Genomic DNA, 21,640 nt, shown 5'->3' on the forward strand with positions numbered 1-21,640 from the left:
GGACAGCCTGAAACTAGCTATTCCATCGGGTTATGACAGGTGCAGGAAAAAGCTTTGCTTTCTTTGAAGCACCATACTTTGATGTTAAGAATTGTAAGTAATTATATTTTCGCTTTCTTGTGTTCAAAAATGCAGACTTTACCATCGCAACCACATGATTTAAATCTGTCATCACTGCGACCCAACTATTGCCAACCAAGCTGATCTTATGTGCCCAGCACTGTACATGCATTAAATGATCCCCTATGACCACACTTAATGTTTCATAACACCGGGTCATGTACAGGGCACTGTCACTAACAAACACTTTAACTGCACCATATGGTACACTATAACTACGCAGAGCTTCTAAAACAGCACAAGAGCAGTTTGTAGCATTTCCTGCATCAAGATAGTTCACAGAAACAACGTGCAGCTCTCTTTTTGATCCGGATAGGACCTGGAATATGATGATAAAAACACAACGGCCTATTCTATCTGTAGTTTCATCACAGAGTATGTTGATGTTCTTCCCCACTAGAGCCTCTGCTGTTCTTTTCTGGTGATAAGATGCAACTTCTAGAAAGGAAGAAAGACCTCAAATTATAACAAAATAATTTAAAATTACTGGATCAATTGGGTACGGGCAGAGGCATAATTTTTTTGCGTTAACGATAAAGGCGACAAAAAAGATTTTGAAGCGATTTTGCTATATCTTTACGAATCATATGTTTCTGGTTAAGAAATATGGATATCATGTTTGTGAATTAAAGCGATAAGGCCATTTTAAAGTGAAATTCAATTATTTCACAATAAGCAAAATATTACAGCAAAATCTGTAGTGAATAACGAACTTGACATTTCGTTCCAAGATTATGTATGAAAAAAAGGAAGAGCGAACAAAGATTCACCAACAGGAAAGAAATATGTTATCATTAATGTTCTGGAAAATCTCTAAGACATGGCATCAAAAAAAAAGGGGTTAGCTCCAGGCTTCTTGCCAAACGAAATGTTTGGAATGATGTTCTTGTGGTGGCTGGTAATCCCACCCTAGACTGTCTTCTCACGGCATTGTGCAATCCTGAAATCCCTAATGATGTCTACAAGCAACACAATTGACTAGTGTATTTCGGCTTCGTGGTCAGGTAAAATTAAGAAAGTGATCGCAGACAGTAGCGAAGATGGGTCGCTCGACAAGTGTTACGGTGCACAGCAGAGCTAAACAGTTTGCGAGTGAAGGTTTATACATTTTGGAAAGCAATATTTTAATGTGTAAATTTTGTATTGTTCGTATCAAGTGGGAGAAAAAAGATACTGTCTTAAAACATTGTTTTAAAAATAAGGAACATTCAGAACGTAAATTTAGCACTCCAACAGTGAAACGGCAGGCAACAATAGAACTCTCATTAGATATGCAAAAGAAAGCTAAGAGTGAAAAAATAGAATTTATTCACGAAACAACAGCGATGCTACTCAAAGCCAATATCCCGCTGGAGAAGGTAAACGATCCTGCAGTCCGGAAATGGCTTCAAAAGTATGTACCAGGTATGTATAGCCTATCAATTAAAGCAGAAAGAAAATGACGTTCAGAAAGGATGAAACTGTACTGGACTGACAAAAAGAAGAAAAACCTCCATAAACCTGACTAAGTAGTCCTATGTTGGCTAAAAAAATTAAAACAAAATAAATACATAAACCTCCACAATCAACGATCAGTGATAGTAAGACTAGGTTTTCTAAGACATCTTTCTGATAAAGATTTTTCTTTTTTCTATTGGTTAGGATCTGGAGACCTTCCCACAGAATTTCATTAAAGCAAAATGAAAGCAATAGGGCAATATCCATTTCGCAAAATAATGCAAAAATTAGTATCCTCACAAAATCGTTTAAAAATTAATGCAAAAAAATCATGCCTCTAGGTGCAGGTAAGATAGTTCGATATGGAAATCGCACTAAAATTCGGTATCCTTCAATTTTGCGCATGGTTTCGATGTCGTAATACCTAAACCATACCCGATCAATGAAATCGAAACCTACCCGGTAAATATACTTCACGTAGAGTTCTCACACATGGCAGCTCTTCATTCGAAAACTCAGTAATCCAGGCTCTTAGCTCTTTGCTTTCTAGCTTATCCAGAGGTATATTTGCTTTGGCAAATACTTCAACTGTGCGTTTCGATAAGTTATCTCTGGAAATTTTTCATCGTTTACAACTATCTAACTGTGTAAGCACAGACGATTGCTTTCTTTGAGACGTACTAGCAGCAGAGGTCATTTACCCTCGTGTTTTTCAGATTTAACATGTTTCACAATGCTATCCTTTTTTCCCACCCAACTCGGCAATTACAATACTTGCAAAACACTGTCGCTGAATCTGTGCCACATAAAGCATCCTTTGCATATTGCTGAGCCCTTTCGTGTGCAGTTTTTGTTGTGCACCCCATAACCTAAATGATCACTCGACTTTCTACTCTTCACTAGTTTCAATTTTGAACAACAGGCAAACAACACTGCATCTATCCAAGACCATCTACAATATATTGTAATTGGTCTTGGCTATTCCCATTGTACATATCGATTAAAGTCAGCAAGCAACAATCGATCAGCTACTTTTCTTCATTGATCAGAACGTTCAAAAGATTTATGCATCATATTTTAAGCATTTCTGACGATTTTGCCAAAATATGTTGCTTTTGCCAGTAAAATAGCACATTTTTTTAGAATTCACACCAAAATCGCATATTCATACTAATTTTGCATTTTGGATCACAATTCGCATTTTGTCGCACTTCTATTTATGCATAAAAATTATTTTAATCCACATTCAAATCTTGGATTCAGTACAAGATTCAAAAATTCGCATTTACTGCAAATGCGATTTTTTCAGGTCCCTACTTATATATTACCAAACAGTTTTTTAAGAAGGAAACCGTACTTTACAGTATTGACTCAGTTAAATGTAACTTACGAGGACTCTATAATTAAAAATAATGATAATAAAAAAAAATATAAAAAGATCAAATAAAATACAAATATAGTTCCACCTGAATGAACACATAATTTTAAAAATTTCCCCCTAATCTGGACAAGATTTGCACTTTTTACATTAGCGCATAATGAATCCCACAGGAGGTAATCTCTGACTTAAACATCTGGAATGTCAGTTAGGATATTCTTATCTGCAGCAAGTTCTCCAAAACTTACGCTCCGTCCTCACCACGAGACGATCTTTAAGTAGATTATCATATATCACTAAAATCTCACGAGGACTCTCCTAAAAAAAAAGTAATAATAAAAAAATGATGAATGCAGTCCACGTACAAGTAAACTACACAATGGAAAATAAAAGGTAAACTAAACAATCCATTAATAAAACTTGTTCGACTATCCCTTAATAATAATAAAGTCATGAATATAGTTCTATGAAAGCCATTCATATAAACAGATCCTAAATTGCAAAATAAAAATTAAAGAAAAACTAACCAACCTGTTAAAAAACGCTCATTGGACTATCCCAAAATAAATCAATGAAAATCCACAGCCTGTTTCCAGTCATTTGACCGAGTCAGAGATGGAATGAATGAAGCCCCCACCTACGGGCGAAGATAGCAATTGTACTAGCTGCCGAAGCCTGTCGCACTCTTCTGGGGCAGTGATTAATGACTGACAGATGAAATGATATTGGAGTGTTGCTGGAATGAAAGATGACAAGGGAAAACCGGAGTACCCAGAGAAAAACCTGTCCCGTCTCTGCTTTGTCCAGCACAAATCTCACATGGAGTGACCAGGATTTGAACCATGGAACTCAGCAGTGAAAGGCCGGCGTGTTGCCGCCTCAGTTACGGAGGCTCTCCCAAAATAAAATAAATTGATGGTAAAATAAACATGAAAGCCATTAATGTAAACATAAATTACATGATCATTAAGAAGCTCATTAATAACCCTTGCATAGTTTACATAAAGAATTCAAATACGAGAAATGATGATGATAATAACAACAAAAACAACAACAGGAATAAAAATAATAAACGTGTCAATGACGTGACAAGGAGAGGGGCATGACATGGCAGGGGAAGGGACATGTGGCAAATGTAGGTCAACGAACTACAGCTATTGGACCCACACCAATGACAGAGCAACGTTTATCCAAACACCTCGCAGTTTATGCTGGAGAGGAGACAAAGCAGGACATTATTAATACAAGTTCTAGAACTTAAGTTCCTAAACATTAAACAGAGATAAACATAAAATATTATTTCTAGATATTTAAGTGTGACGTGAAAAAATCTGATGATGTTCTTCTAAGAACAAAACATGTCATTCTTTGTTTAATATGGTGTATTTTTATCTCTTGTTTAATAATGTGGTTTTTTTACAGGTATGTTGTAGTATAATATTTACGTTTAGCCTGTGTGTTTGACGGACTGAAGAGTTTTTAAGTTACCTTTACCAATCAGTTTACCATACAAAAATTGAAAATACAATTTTTTTGTGCAGAAGAATCTGTGGGCAATTAGTTTATATAATGCTCATATTCACTGTCACCCATCTACACAGAAATTAATTCACTTGTCCAACCTGCACTATGATTGCACTAATGATCATATGTTCTAAAAGCACATTACATACACAACATAGAACAATCAGCAAACGGCAAGGGGAAGAGTTCTCAAATTATTGTGTAAGTTTACATGAATAAGTACAGTTAAGGAGATAAGCTGGATGCTAAGCTAAGTACAACATAAGAATGTCACAACAAATGGAGAAACTACTGTATTTTCCTCAACTGTTAAATGTAAGTTATAATTCTTATTTAATGAAACTATGTAACTGAGGCTACTAATGATAAAAGATGGTCAGAATCATGCAGTCAAGAAGACAAAATTTATGTCTCAGAAAGGACACTTTATGGTTGAGTAAACGACTAGTTGCTGAAGACTATAATTTACACACTACCAAAATATTCTATTTTACTGCTGGAAAATGTGTCATTACTTCTGTAACAAGTAGAATTTTGTGATATTCAGACCAGTGTTTGCATGAATTTGATAAATACAAAAATCAATGGACAAGGAGGGACATAAGATTTTGTATAATGTGGTTTTTTGCACTGCTGGATGTCCAAAAGTTGACATTTGTGTCTACGAAAACTGTGGAAGTAGTCAGTGGGGCGTAAAAGTTGATATTTGATGTTAATGTTTTAAGCTATTACTTCATGGGTATGTTTAGTACATGCCATTTGTGTGTTTAATATAGTGCTCAAATTGAAAATTACCATGGAGTTGACACTACTGTCAACACAGTCATTGAGTTTCACTCATGAATCTGCTGAAGACTATTTCAACAGCTAGTGAATTTTAACAGCCACATTAACATAATATAAATGTTTTCACAAGTAGGCTGAGTAGTGGAAATAAGTTCATGCCATGTCTGCATTGAAGTAGCATGAACTCTATACAGTAACGTCTCGTCAATTCGAACAAATTGGGACCGGAGTCTGTTCGGATTACGACATTTTCGGATTAACCGGAAGATATTTTCTAGTGTTAGTGTTTTTCGTCTCGCTAACTACTTTTACGGTTTCCGGAGATGCCTAGGTGCTGGGATGTTCTCCCGCAGGATTTCTTTTACGTGCCAGTAAATCTACTTACACGAGGTTGACGTATTTGATCACCTTCAAATACCACCGGTCTGAGCCAGGATCGAACCTTTCAAGTTGGGGTCAGAAAGCCAGCGCCTCAACTGTCTGAGGAAAATAGTTTCTACAATACAGTGTATACTGTAATTTGAAATGTCCATTCTTTAGCAGTTACATCAATAAAATACTGTATAAAATTACAGTAGGGTAGTTAAGAACCCGTAGAGGAGAAAACGACTAAAACTAGGTTAAAACTTGTTTCCTAAACAGTAACGGGTTACACTTTTGCATTGTGCTCGGGATGCGAAGAGCTGCTTGTGATGTATATTTAATAGCAATTGGATGGAAGCTGACTGTCATTGTAGCTGAAATTGTAGCTATGGTGGAGAAAGAATCTGGAATTGATGAGGAACAGAGTGATGACGAAGAAGACCACAATGTACAGCTAGTGTCCCATTCAGATGCTGCGTCCGCCTTAGAACTAACCTTGCCGTACGCTACGTCGAGCAACACTCCCCTGCTACACCTACTGATGTGATGTTTATGAGACGCTGGTTTAAACACTGCATCTTCGAGTAGGTTTCAATCACTACGGCAAAAGAAACTAACATACTTTGTAAAGATATACGATCTGTATTTGGTTTATGATGTGTAATTATGTTTACATTAAGTTATTCTAGTAAAATATGACTAATAAAATGCAAGTAAGTCTGTATTCTATACTATATACTTTCATTTCAATAAGGAGAATTTTTTAAAAATTGAATATTTCAGTTCGGATTAACTGGACTTTCAGATTAACGGGACTCTAGTGTAATAAGTACCTTAGCTAGTACAGCAAGGTGGTTGGGGGATGATTGTCTCATTGTACTTCTCCAAAACCCCATGGCACTACAGCCCTTGAAGGGCCTTGGCCTACCAAGCGACCGCTGCTCAGCCCGAAGGCCTGCAGATTACGAGGTGTCGTGTGGTCAACACTACAAATCCTCTCGGCCATTATTTTTGGCTTTCTAGACCGGGGCCGCTACCTCACCATCAGATACCTCCTCAATTCTAATCACGTAGACTGATTGGACCTCGAACCAGCCTTCAGGTCCAGGTAAAAATCCCTGATCTGGCCGGGAATCGAACCCGGGGCCTCCAAGTAAGAGGCAGCCACGCTACCCCTACACCACGGGGCCGGCTCATTGTACTTCCACTTACAACAATAATTACCATATGACACCAAGTTGATATTTGATGTTAATGTTTTAAGCTATTACTTCATGGGTATGAATAGTATGAGTAAAGGTATGTTACCTGGCGTGGATGAAGTGAGTGTCGAAATTATAAAGACTGCAGGAATCCATGGACGTCATTGGCTATTCAGAATTATGAATACCATCTGGAGGAAAGAAAAGATTCCAGACGATTGGAAAAGGGCATTATAGTTCCCCTCTTCAGAAAGAGAAGCAGGCGTAAATGTGGCAATTGCAGAGGAATCACAGTCCTGTCTCATGAATTAAAGCTGATGGTGAAAAATCGACAAACAGTTAACGAGCATCACTGAACCTATGGACTTCATTAGCTACTCAGAATTATGAATACCATCTTGAAGGAAGAAAATATTCCAGATGATTAGATAAGGGGCATTATAGTTCATCTCTTCAGAAAGAGAAGCAGGCGTAAATGTGGCAACTAGAGAGAAATCACACTCCTGTCTCATGGATTAAAGCTGATGGGTAAAATCATCGACAAACAGTTAGCATCACTGAACCTAAGCTAGAAGAACAATATAGATTCAGGGGTAATAGAGCAACCACAGACCTTCTTTGCTGTTAGGATGATTATGGAGAAATACTGGGAGAAAGGAAGAGATATCATCTTTGTTTTCTTGGATGTAGAAAAGGCTTATGACAGCTTGCCTAAGGATATCTGGGAATGTCTAATCAGAATCTCTTAACAGGAAAGTGAAAATGCTCTATAACCATTCTCATAGCTGTGTCCAAATAGGGAGTGTATATTCGGATTGATTTGTCACAACTAAAGGAGTGCAACAAGGCAGTGCATTGTCACCATTATTATTAATCAATGTAATGGATTAAATCATAAAGAGGGTGAAACAACAAAATTCCAGAAATGACTTTAAGGCATTTGCTTTTGCAGACAATGTAGTGATATGGGTTGCACAGACAATGAAGTACAACAGAAACTAAACACCTTGAACTACTAATTTAAGGAGTTTGGCCTCTAAATCAGTCCTACAAAAGCAGTTACAAATGAAAGTGAGCAGGCAAGGAGGACATAAGAACAATATGCTGGATGGAAAGAAATTAGAAGTCAATCGTATCCCATCCCTTGGCAGCATTTTAACTCAAAATGGCCGAAGCTCAACTGAAATCACCAACAAAGTTCAGAGGAGCCCACTTTTAGCTCCAAGGCAGGAATCTCCTTTGGGATAGTCAAGTGCCTATGATATCTAAGAAGACTCTGTGTCAACTAATTCGTACCAATAACAACATATGGACTGGAACTGGCACCATCAACAGAAGGGAAAATAGCAGGCTGCAGAAATTAAATTCCTGAGGTCAATGCTTCAGAAAACAAGATGAGATAAGATCAGAAATGAAATTATCTCAAAAGATGTCCAAATGGAACCATTTTGTGAAACTCTAGCAACATCAAGACTGAAATGGTTTGGTCACTTGAAGAGAATGGATCCAAAGAGAGTAGTAATGCAATGGTTTGAAAGGAACCTGGAGGGCCAGCGACCTACAGGCAGGCCAAGGACAAGATGGAATCTCAAACAAAAGAAGATCTGCAAGGAAGAGGTGTAGATTGGTGTTAAGTTGAAGAGGAAGGAATGTACCTGTGCAGACAGAATTGGAGTGTGTTCTTACACCATACCTGGGAAACTGGAGATAGTTAAAATGATGATGATGATCACAGAAAGTTGACTTATTATTGTACTTCAATGGCAAAACAATTCTCTGGCAGGGAAGAGGTTCCTTATTGGATTCCCAGGTATATAGTGATGTTTGAGATTTGCAATAAACTTCTATAGTCTTTGCCAACGGCCGCAGCCGTGCTGAAACACCAGATCCCGTGAGATCTCCGAAGTTAAGCAAAATTGGGCGTGGTCAAGATTTGGATAGGTTGCCATGCGCTGTTGGTGGGAGGTAAGGGAATGGAGGAGCGGAAAGGAACTGGCCACCCTACCGGACATAAACTCCGACTCAGGCACACCTCCGCAGAGGTTCGGACCTGCCTTCGGGCAGATCTTACCTCTATAGTCTTTAGGAAATTATCAGATAACAATTATAAACTTTAAAAAATACTTACTATTTTCATTAGTGCAGTTCTGACTGCTTGTTTTTGTTGTAGAAATGATTTCTTTCTTTCAGCAATAGACTTCAATCTTCTTTCTTCAGCAACAAGATTTCTTTGAAATTGGTCAACAGCTTCTTGCTTCATTTTTGGTGCAGAATGTTTATCAGATAATTCTTTGGTTTGCTTATGAACATTTTTCTTCTGTTTTCTTTCCACATTATAGCTTGGACTATTATCTGTGGAATCATCTCTCCACACATCACTGAAGGATTCAAATTTTTGCAACATTTCTCTTTCAATTTCTGGCTTTGCACAACTAATTTTAGGACTATGTTCTTGAACCCCAGTGTCAGATTCATCTCCTACTATACTTTGAGTACCTCGAAACATTGGTATATTCCCCCTTTTTCTCTCTGTTTTTCCATCTGTATCCTCATCTGATGATGCTACAGTTTTATAAGGTGCTTTTACATCAATGCACATATTTGCACCATAGTCTTTCCTTTTTTCTTCCTTAAAACTTTTTTTAGGACTATGTTCTTGAACCCCAGTGTCAGATTCATCCCATTCTATACTTTGAGTACCTCGAAACATTGGTATATTCCCTCTTTTTCTCTCTGTTTTTCCATCTGTATCCTCATCTGATGATGCTACAATTTTATAAGGTGTTTTTACAACACTGCATATATTTGCAGCATAGTCTTTTCTTTCTTCTTCCCTAAAACTTTTGGAAATTTGAGACTGCAGTTGTTCTTTATTCACAGAACTAATGCTGGATTTGCTCTTAGCTAACTCTCGTTCCCTTTCTAATCTACTCAAGAAGCTTTCCTTTGCCAACTCTACTTTGATCTCATAACCATCCCAGGACTTCTTGGATACTTTGTGTAAACCTAAAAAATAAGAAAGAAAAGATAATGTACAGAAAAGATAATGTACTATTAATAAGTGATCTGTCATACATAAGAGATACTACAGGCATGATAATCATACATGTAAATATTTTACCATAGTAAGATCATATGATCATAAAGGGACTCAACAGGCAAGTGGAAAAGGTAAATAAAATTGATGATGACGATGATGTTTGTTGTTTAAAGGGGCCTAACAGCTAGGTGATCGGCCCCTAATGGTACGAGGTGTAACAAAATTAAAATTAAAACTTAGAGAAGTATCCACTGACTAGAATTTTTATTTTTTTTCGCTAGTTGCTTTACGTCGCACCGACACAGATAGGTCTTATGGCGACGATGGGATAGGAAAGGGCTAGGAGTAGGAAGGAAGCGGTCATGGCCTTAATTAAGGTACAGCCCCAGCATTTGCCAGGTGTGAAAATGGGAAACCACGGAAAACCATTTTCAGGGCTGCCGACAGTGGGGTTCGAACCTACTATCTCCCGAATACTGGATACTGGCCGCACTTAAGCGACTGCAGCTATCGAGCTCGGTGACTAGAATCTAAAATGAATGGTGATGAGAAAAATGATCGTGAAACAAAAACAATCAGTAGATCCAATTCATAATGTCTTAATTACTGAGCAGAACCATGGTGTTCCTCCTACAGTGGTACTAATCACAGGTAACGCAGACTCATGGTGTTTCTCGCATGGTGGTACTAATCACAGGTAATGTAAACCCATGGTATGTCACACACACAATGGCACCACTCGCAGGTAGCATAAACCCATGGCGTTTCGCACATAATGCTACCACCCACAAGCAACGCAGATCCATGGTACTCCTCACCTAGATGTACTAAACACGAGAGCTGGTATTCCCAAGGTGTTCCTCACTCGGTGGAACTAATCACAGGTCACTATGGGGTCGCTCATAGTGGTACTAATTGTTGTATGTCCGGCGCTCCCTTTCTCGCTCCACCAGCCAGCTGCACGCGCGCCTGTGTTTCATTCTGCTAGCTTCGACGCGCAGCCCTCAGTGCGCGTGCCTGACCATCGAGTGTACTATAAATAGGAGCTCCCTGTCTGCTCAATTGCCCACTTGCCCCGGTGTCCAGCTCCAGAATACACCCTACGTCGAGCACGGAGGCTACTCCTCTTGAAAATGTGCTTCGACCAGGTGGACTGAATTTCTGGCAGTACGAGGTTTCACCTCTGGTCACCGTTCCCTTACCTGTTTCCGCTGCCTATGTTCCGTAATTCTTTTACAAGCCATTTTCATTCCCTAATATATGCAAGCTCCCTTAGTTTCGCTAGGTGGAATTTCTTCAATCAATTGAACTTGCTTTTTAGGAATTCAGGCACTTCAACAAACAAGGACTCTCATGAACATTTATATTAGTGTGCCAGATAGTTCTCGACTATCAACGTGTCAATTCACAAAGACTATCTTTTCAAGATAGAAGTGTATATAAAGACTGCAAACCTGTACATATTGTATAAAGACAGACTTTTCTCAAGATTCAATATTCCTTTTTGCTTCAAAATAAATTTCTGTTATTTGTGTAAATATCATAAAGTGAAGCAATAAAAGTTGTGTTCTGTAAACTTCAACCTTGGTTACAACACTAATCATAGGCAATGTAGACCCATGGTGCATCACACATTATGGTAATGCCCACAGGAAACACAATCCCATGGTGTTCCTCACATAATAATACTACTCTCTGGCAACAAAGACCAATGGTTTTCCTCAAATAGTGGTACTAATCATGGGCGCCGCTATTCCCGTGGTGTTTCTCACATAGTAGTACTAACTGCAGGCAATGTAAACCCATGGTGTTGCACATAAAGTGGTACTACTCATAGGTACCGCAGACCATACTAAACACGGTGAAACGGACCAGTGGAATACACATGGCGACCTCTTTCACAAGCAACATTCAGACCCATATGTTCTGCATAGAATGGTACTGCTCCTATATAATGTAGACCCTCGCAAGGTGCTACTAGTCGCAAGTAATGTCGAACCATGGTGTTCCGCACGTAATGGTACTAATCACAAGTAATCTCATGGTTCTAATGTCATCATCCCTTGGTCGCTCATTTTAGTCGACTCTTACGACAGGCAGGGGATACCGTGGGTATAGTCTATGTCTGCGTCCCCTACCCAAATGGGATAGAGAGAGAGGGGAAAAAGGAAAAAGAAGGGATATGACACTTCAAATAAATGAAGTACCAGCCAAAGAAAGACAAGGGCCACAAAGGGCTTGAAAATGAAAGACTCCCATGGCCTCAAATGCTCTAATACCTCAGAAAAGAACAAAAGATGACCAAGGGAGGTTGGACAGGATGGATGAAAGTGAGGAGCCTGGCACAAGTAAGTGGAGGCAATGCCAGGACTCAGCTAAGGGCCCCCTTTAGTCGCTTCTTATGACAGGCGGGGGATACTGTGGGTGTGTTCTTCATCTGAGTTCCCCACCCACAGGGGGTGGTAAATAGAATTAAATGGATGAGTGATTCATTGATGCCAAGGAAACATATCAACAAATCTCCAAAGGAGAGAATACACACTAATCACAAACAATACAAGACTCAGCATACAGGCTGGTGTCGACCATAGAACAGTCATCCTCCAAGAAGATTTTTTTCCCCCCACACATAGCAACACAGTTCAGAATTAGCAGCCTGCAGACTAATCCCATCCTGTGGAAGTCAGTCAACAGTTACAATAAGAAACAAAAAAGATCTGAATTTCCTTCAGCACTTTTTATGTGTGGATGAGGCATTCAGTCATGACGACGTATGCAGCAACCGCAAGTCCCACTTCATGGCCCATTATGAAGTCATCACTAAATGCCTGGGGAGGTAAATGAAATGAAATGAAATGGCGTTTCACTTTTAGTGCCGGGAGTGTCCGAGGACAAGTTCGGCTCGCCAGATGCAGGTCTTTTGATTTGACTCCTGTAGGCGACTTGCGCGTCGTGATGAAAATGAAATGATGATGAAGACAACACATACACCCAGCTCCCGTGCCAGCGAAATTAACCAATTAGGTTAAAATTCCCGACACTGCTGGGAATCGAACCCAGGACCCCTGTGACCAAAGGCCAGCACGCTAACCATTTAGCCATGGAGCCGGACGCCTGGGGAGGTATTATCAGTACAAGCTACCATTTGACAGGTGGAACATAGTGTATTTATCAAAGATGAACATTCTATACTTTTGTTACATGATGGATGATGTTGCAGTATGACGGAGCATCCACCTCATTAATGTTTAGCAGCATAATGCATACTCTGGTCTCTGTTTGAAGAACAGGTAGACTGGCCAAGTTAACTCCTCTCCTGACCAATAAAATTGCCAGGTCGACTGTTTTGGACCTATTTTTATGGGAACACTTTAAGGTACATAAGGAAGTGCTAAATCATCCCAAGTTGTGACTTTAGAAATTCAGGCTACTGTTGCCACATTGAGTGACGTGCAGTTGTAGCATGTGCAAGATGCCATTTTATGCAGCACAGGGGAATTTTAATCAAGGACATTCAAACACTTGTTACCTTAATCAGTCATGTTTTGTATGCTTCATGGAAATGATGTAGAACAATATCTCCATAATAGTAGTTGGGTAATAACTTGTTCATTCTGTTGTTCTGAAGTTGAAAACAACCCTTATTCCTTAAAGCAAATGATTGTTTCTCATTTGACGTTCACTATTTCCCTAACATCTACATTGACTGGTTAAGTAGCATTATGGTTCCTATCTTAGATTTGGGCCTTTTTGAGGTAGATACTATCCTCAGGTCAGAATGTTCCCGTATTTTTACAAGTGCATATAAAAGCATACAGTATTGATTCATTATCCTATTATGAGGACATGAAATTGCTTCTTATAAAGCATGCAGTATCACATAATCACGCTACGTACTGATTACATATCACATCACTTAGAAGCTGGTTCAAAACTGACGAGGAGCAGTCATTTTACCAGCACAAGTCTCTGAGATATAACGTACATCTGCAACAACAGAGCGGGAATCTAGCGAAATCAGAATATGAACTATATGCTTATGAGTCATTGCCAACAACATGAAATGCCTGCTCAAGTAGAAACTCTTCAAAGCAATACAGCAAAATATTTTCTAACAGATGAGACAATTAATCATGAGCAGCTGGCTATCTGGTGTCTTCACAATTAACTTATATTCTAGGAACACTAGATTATTCAACACTTCTTCTCACATATTAAGTGATAAAAAAAGAGTTAATTGAAGGTGAAAAATAAATTATTCATATTATGCCACTCATTTCTCCACTGAAGAACATACACTACAAAGAAGACAGTAAATAACATTATAATAAGTACAATACAGTTATGAAGTAACTTACAAGATTCCACATCATTAGGCTTTATATCTAAATCCAAGAAAGCAAACGTTGAACCATCTGCCCGTCTTTTTAACTCAACAGAGAGCACCTTCCCAAATTTCTTGAATTTCTTGATAAGTAGTTCTTCAGTTGAACTAGGTGGTAGGTTGCCAACAAACAGGCGCTTCTTCTCAACCTTCATGTTTATGGTCTGAAAACTACCTCTACAACCTCTGATTCTGGAAAATAAAAACTCAATTAAAAGTTATATTCCAAAAATAAGCACTACAATACAGTACAAAAACAGAAGGACTTCAAAAAGCAGTACCACACAACACTAATGGATGAGCCCAATGCTACAGTGGGGTGAAATGGTGATAATATTACAACTGAAAAGCAAGATATGAATGCTTTTATAATACAGTGAAACTTCTCGTAACAGAGACTCTCCTACATAACAAACATTTTTTAATTCCCCAGCAGAAATACATGGGCCTATATAGCAAAATTGCTTCTTAGTAATGGCTATTCTCACTAACAGACACAATAAAATAAGTATTATTGGATGAAATTTTGTGTATAACACATCAGCAGGGACACGTTTCCAGAAGTGATGAATATGAAAGTGCTAAATCTGAACTTGATGCACTTTGAAGACAATTTGGTGACAGTGCAGCACCTTCATGACACAGAGTACACGGAGAATCCATCCTTGGATGTTGAGTGCCTCGTTCCATGTGTGACTGATGATAATACTACTGCATCACACATGGATGAGGACAAGGATGAAGCAGTGGAAGCAACAAAAGCTCATGAAGTGATTTTGTGAAAGGATGTCATTCAAAAGGTGAGAGAAGTAAAAAATGACTTAATCCATAGCAGAGGGGCTTAAAATTACTTCAGAAGCAGAAATGCATTCAGAAAATAAACTTTCCAACAACAGAAACTCTTATACCAGATTTCCTTTTAAGTAAAGAGGAAAATTAATTTGTCTTTTAATTTTGATCTAGGAGAAGTTTCACTGCACTGTACACTATTTGTTTTGTTCTTTTTTTTCCAAGTTGCCTTATGTCATAAGTGGTGGTGGTGGTGATTATTGCTTTAAGAGGAAGTACAACTAGGCAACCATCCTCTATATAACACTAATCAGAGGGAAAATATGGAAGGGGTCCCACACTTCGAAAAATGAAGATATCGGCCAAAGGAAGACAAGGGCCACGAAGGGCGTGAAAATGAAAGACTCCCTAGCCCTCGCAAACCTAATAGCGTCGCGGTCGGAAAAGAACAAGAAGTGACCAAGAGAGGTTGGATAGGATAGGTGAAAGTGAGGAGCCTGGCACAAGTAAGTGGAAGCAATGCCAGGACTCAGCTAAGGGCCCCGTGGTTGCCAACCCACGCTCCAAAGTTCAGAGCCCCTGGGGCCTTTATGTCATAAGTCAAGCAAAATACACCTTATCATAAAGTACCAATCCCATCATAAACAGCCACTTGAAGAAACACTACCACTACAACTAACAAAATACCAACAGTCAATCACTCTTCAAACTAATGCCTTTGTTCACCAGTGGACTTTATTCTTGAAATTGGTGTGAGTGAGCATGCCATTTTCTAAACACACTCATAACAGAAACATAGGGATTAGTGTTCAGATACTCAGGAATAAGATCCCAGTTGCTTTAGCAAATGGAAGTGTTGTTCGAATGTGTATGCTGGTCAACAAGTGTGCATAGAAACAAGCGCGAGTAACATAATCCTTTCTCTGTAGACTTTTTCTGTAATAATTTCTCTTTTCCAAAATAGTTTCTCCTTGATAGTGAGAATGATTGAGCGAGACTGATATATGGACACAACATTGATAACTTTAAAGTTATATATTTTTCTTATATGTCCTCAAATTTGCTAAATATCTTTCATGAACAAGGAAACCTTTTTTTTTGCTAGTGGCTTTATGTTGCACCAACACAGATAGGTCCTATGACGATGATGGGATAGGAAAGGCCTAAGAGTCTGATGTGAAAACGGGAAACCATGGAAAACCATCTTCAGGGTGCCAACAGTGGGATTCGAACCCACTATCTTCCGGATGCAAGCTCACAGCCGCGCGCTCCTAACCGCACGGCCAACTCGCCCGGTAACAAGGAAACTGACCAGCAGTTGCCAGAAAGGGTAAGGAAAGAATTTATACCCATGAGTCTTGTGTTTTCAAGATATCTGCAGGAACACAATACAGAACTGATAATTAGGAGAAAGTATTTCATAATGTGTCTCAAGCACAACTAATGCAGCAGCCTTTGCACCTGCCCCTACAGCCAGCCATTCACCCCCGCGTACCTTAAGGCTGAGAACAAACAGAAATAAGAAGGGATTGGAAACAACAGTTATATAACTTTCTGTTTCAGTACAGAATTAGGCATTTCCTCCCAAGTAGTTCTGTGCAAGAAAATGCCAAAAGAGAACCCATTACAAAGTGTATTTTTAATCCAGCAAGATAATTCAGTTTGGCCAAATATTTTAAAATCTTTTTTTACTTATTTTATAGCATTTTCACATAAATTTTGGGGCATTTTAATGATTATTTTCAGTGATTTTTAAGTCAACAACATCCAGCTCCTACTGATCACAAACACTTTTTTAAAAAATAATATGGGAAAAGCTTCAAGTGCAAAAATAGCAATGTTGTTATAATTAAGTAGAGAATTGCTGTTGAATCAAATCCTAGAAATCCTCAATTCTCTGTTTGGTATTTTCATAATACAGAGCAAACACACTACATACATACATACATACACACGTTAACAATACCAGACTGTCTAACGGTGAGCTTATTTTTATTTACTTTTTAATGTATTTTTTACAATTTGTTTTACGTCGCACTGATACAGATAGATCTTATGGCAACGATTTGATAGGAAAGGGCTTGGCGTGGGAAGGAAGCAACCATGGCCTTAACTAAGGTACGGCTCCAGCATTTGCCTGGTGTGGAAATGGGAAACCATGGGAAAACCATCTTCAGAGCCACCGACAGTGGGGTTTGAATCCACTGTCTCCTGAATGCAAGCTGATAGCTTCGTGACCTACACTGCATAGCCACTTGCTTGGTGGCGAGGTTGTTGATCTTATTTCTACCCTGATAATGCTTATCACAATTTGTAGACGAGCAGGGTGGATGTATTAAACATTAAGCCTCATTGCCAAAAGCTTTGGCTTCCATTGTAATTTTTGGGGAAAATTTTTCTCATGAAGTACAAATATTGGGTGTATTTCTCATTATTAATAGGCCAATAATGACAATAATATGTAGTAGTTAGTAGTAGCAGTTATTGTGGTTTTCAGGGACTTAACATCTATGCCATCAGGTCAATATAGTTCCTGTTGACAGCTGTGATTGTAATAACTATTAGTGAAGATGTGGGTTAAAATCCACAGGAAGACTGGAAGTCAGGGATAGGGAGCATTCTAGCACAAGTATTGGCAATAGTTCACCATATATCCTTTCTTTTCCAACACTAGGAAGATGATATTGTGATACGCAAGGCCTCGACATCTGCAGTTTTGTTGTTAAGTCATGGGGAGGAGCAACCGAGTCTGGACTGTATTGTGAGTGACGTCATTGTGTTGGGGCCTCGCTACTCGCCGCACAGAGAACCTATCAGGAGAGAGTCAGGCGTGCATTGGCCAGCGCTTCCACCATCGCCCTGCTACGTTATTGGAGGCCTCTGGTGTTATGAGAAGGATCTGGACAGTGCACTAAGGGCCGATTGTATAAACCTTTTGATCCTAGATCAGAGACGAAATTGATCCCAGTTCAGGCAAAACTCGTACATTTGTATTGTATAAACGTTATTCTGAGATCAAATTGCACTGAACTACGATCAACTCTGACTGGAGAAATTTCTCCGATCAAATTCTTTGATCGAAGTTCATGGAGTTTTTTTCTGTTTGATATACAAGAACAGCTGATCGTTAATAAAATATTACCTGTGTTTTTTTACGATAAATGGTAAAAAAATACACTGAAGTCTAACCTCATACATTGCTAGCTATAGTTGTCCGTATATAGGCAATATTACGCTTCTTTTATTATTGCAGTGTAATGTAATAATTCTGTAACATAATCTCGATACAAGAACAGCTGATTGTTAATAAAATATTACCTGTGTTTTTACGATAAATATTAAAAAAACCACTGAAGTCTAACCTCATACATTGCTAGATATAGTTGTCCGTATATAGCCAATATTAAGCTTCTTTTATTATTGCAGTGTAATTTAAAGATAAAAACTTCATTGTTCCGTATTGAAATTATTGATGTTAAAAATTAAATGATTGAAAAAGAGCTTCAACCTATTCAATACTTATTGCAGTGTAATGTAATAATTTTGTAACATAACCTCGATAAATTGGTTACGTTATTATCTTATCTCGTTCGTATTTTACAGATGTCTGATTACTCTGATTTCTCAGATATATCTTCCGATGATGAAAATGATGAATTTCGTCGGGCTCCCCGTGTCTTCTGTGAAAGAGGAAATCCAATGGAAGAATTAAGTGACAAGAAATTTAAACTGAGGTATCGCTTGGGGAAAGATACCGTGGAACAGCTAGAACTCAGGTTGCGTGATAATCTAGTTAAACCTACCAAGAGGAACAAACCTTTGTCTCCAATGCACATGTTGTTACTAACTTTGAGATTCTTTGCCACGGGAAGTTTTCAGTTAGTCGTTGGTGATTTACTGCATGTAGATGCAGCGACAGTCTGCAGAGCCATTCATCGCGTATCTAATCTTATAGCTGCACTGAAACAAGAGTTCATCAAAATGCCTTCCGAACAAATTGACGTGAGGAAAACCATGCGTGATTTTTTTTATGCAAAACACTTCCCTGGTGTTATAGGCGCTATAGATTGTACCCACATACCTATAATATCTCCTGGGGGCGATAACGCAGAAGTTTATAGGAATCATCATGGGTGGTTTTCGTTAAATGTTCAAGTTATTTGTGATGCTAGGCTCAGGTCCCTCAATATCGTAGCAAGATGGCCAGGATCTGCTCACGATAGCAATATTTTCATTAATTCACGAGTGCATGCTCAGTTCGAAACAGGCGACTTTCCAGAAGGCATACTCCTGGGAGACAATGGCTATCAGTGTTGTCGTTACCTGCTGACTCCAGTACTTCATGCCCAAACAGCTGCAGGGCGAGCTTATAATTGAGCCCATAAAGCAACCAGGTCAGCAATAGAAAGAACATTTGGGGTTGTGAAAAGACGGTTCCCTTGTCTCAGTATGGGGCTAAGAGTGAAGTTAGCTCGTGTTCCAGTAATCATAGTTGCAGCATTCGTCTTGCACAATATTGCTGTAAATGCAGTAGATGAGGTCCCTGAGAGAGATGAGGCTGTGTTCGCTGCAAGAAGAGCATTCGAAGAAATTCCAGTACCTGTTGCAAATGACGTTCATGGAAGAGAAAACACTGCTATTAGGGCAGCAATTATTAATAATGTATTTAGGTAACAATATTTACAAAAAATTTACAGTTGGCTATTACGGTAAAGGAGAGTGCATATAAGTCTCTGGTAAGACCCCAACTAGAGTATGGTTCCAGTGTATGGGACCCTCACCAGGATTACCTGATTCAAGAACTGGAAAAAATCCAAAGAAAAGCAGCTCGATTTGTTCTGGGTGATTTCCGACAAAAGAGTAGCGTTACAAAAATGTTGCAATGTTTGGGTTGGGAAGAATTGAGAGAAAGAAGAAGAGCTGCTCGACTAAGTGGTATGTTCCGAGCTGTCAGCGGAGAGATGGCGTGGAATGACATTAGTAGACGAATAGGTTTGAATGGCGTCTATAAAAGTAGGAAAGATCACAATATGAAGATAAAGTTGGAATTCAAGAGGACAAACTGGGGCAAATATTCATTTATAGGAAGGGGAGTTAGGGATTGGAATAACTTACCAAGGGAGATGTTCAATAAATTTCCAATTTCTTTGAAATCATTTCGGAAAAGGCTAGGAAAGCAACAGATAGGGAATCTGCCACCTGGGCGACTGCCCTAAATGCAGATCAGTATTGATTGATTGATAGATTGAACAAAGACCTCCCTGCTGATAGACTCGGCTCTCCCCTGTGAGTGGGGGCGGTAGAATAACACCCGCGGTATCCTCTGCCTGTCACAAGAGGCGACTAAAAAGGGGCCCCAGGGGCTCTAAACTTAGGGAACGTGGGTGGACGACACGGGACCCTTAGCTGAGTCCTGGCATTGCTTCCACTTTTGTCAGGCTCCTCACTTTCATCTATTCTATGCGACCTCCCTTGGTCAACCCTTGTTCTTTTCCAACCCCAATGGTATTAGGGTTGCGAATCCTAGGGAGCCTTTCATTTCACGCCTTTAGTGGCCCTTTTTTTCTTTGGCTGACATCTTCATTTTTTTGAAGTGCCGCATCCCTCCCATTTTTTCTCTCTCTGGTTAGTGTTATATAGAGGATGGTTGCCTAGTTGTACCTCCTCTTTAAAACAATAATCGCCACCACTCGGCCCATAGTAAGCACGCTACGGTACTACGGTGGCATTGGCTAAAACCCACGGTGTGATAAGGTTTGATGCTCATTTTTCAGCATGGGTCTCAAGTCCAACCAAGCCACGTCCAGATTTAGCAACACCGCCTCGTATAGCCCATTTGAATTTGTCTGCTTAGCAATCTGATTGGCTAACTTGAGCAGCAGATAAAATGACAATGGCACGAGATATCGACATAAGAGTGAAGTTAGTGTTTCACGTTGTTTCTGACCTCCTGTACATATTTTGATTTGTTGCTTGTTCATTCTAGCAGTTCATTACAAAATATAATTTGATTCACCAGGCAGGTACAAGGTCAAAAGAAGTATGAAATAATTGCTGCAGATATATTTATACTTAATATGTGGGTACATTACACTTTGTTACAAAACAACTCAACATCAAAATATAAAGTTATCATTACATTCACGTAAACCAATCATCTAGAGCGCACAACATGAACAGTTAGACTATTGCACACAGAACACACATTACATCCATGTTTTTTATGTCAGCAAGAAACAAACAGAGCTTTCGTTTGATGAAGCAAACACTGTTTTTTTCACTGACTGTAATATTTAGAATCTGAGTCGTGGAGGAAGGATTGTTTGAATCAGCACATTCATTAGGAAATAACTTGTGGGACAGAGATTTTGAATGAAGGACTACAACATAAATTGTTTTTTTGTAGATCAGTCTTTTGACTATTCCCCACGCCAATCGAGTATAGCATGTCAGCAATGTTTTCCTAGCTAAATAATTTAACTTCAAATACTTACAGATTATGTGTTTGCTTCATTAAACATTGTAACAGTATCTGGTAAAAAAAATACTACACTCGCTACATCTTATGGAAGCTTGCTAGAGTTTTAGTTGTTATAGCTATCTTATAGTACCTAAAT

The 21,640-nt window shown here is 38.9% G+C and overlaps 1 protein-coding gene across 1 annotated transcript in view; it reads right to left on the reverse strand.

Annotated features, from left to right (window-relative positions):
* LOC136871647 (probable RNA-binding protein CG14230) overlaps nucleotides 1–21,640 on the reverse strand; it is a 74,046-nt gene that overhangs the window by 45,036 nt on the left and 7,370 nt on the right. The window contains exons 2-3 of the mRNA XM_067145125.2: nucleotides 14,209–14,405; nucleotides 8,939–9,816 (exon numbers count right to left, since the gene is read on the reverse strand). Coding sequence (XP_067001226.2) covers nucleotides 8,939–9,816; nucleotides 14,209–14,389 — 1,059 coding nt within the window. The 5' untranslated portion in view covers nucleotides 14,390–14,405. The remainder of the gene's footprint in view (nucleotides 1–8,938; nucleotides 9,817–14,208; nucleotides 14,406–21,640) is intronic.

This window comes from Anabrus simplex, chromosome 4 (assembly GCF_040414725.1).
Source record: "Anabrus simplex isolate iqAnaSimp1 chromosome 4, ASM4041472v1, whole genome shotgun sequence".
NCBI lineage: Eukaryota > Metazoa > Arthropoda > Insecta > Orthoptera > Tettigoniidae > Anabrus > Anabrus simplex.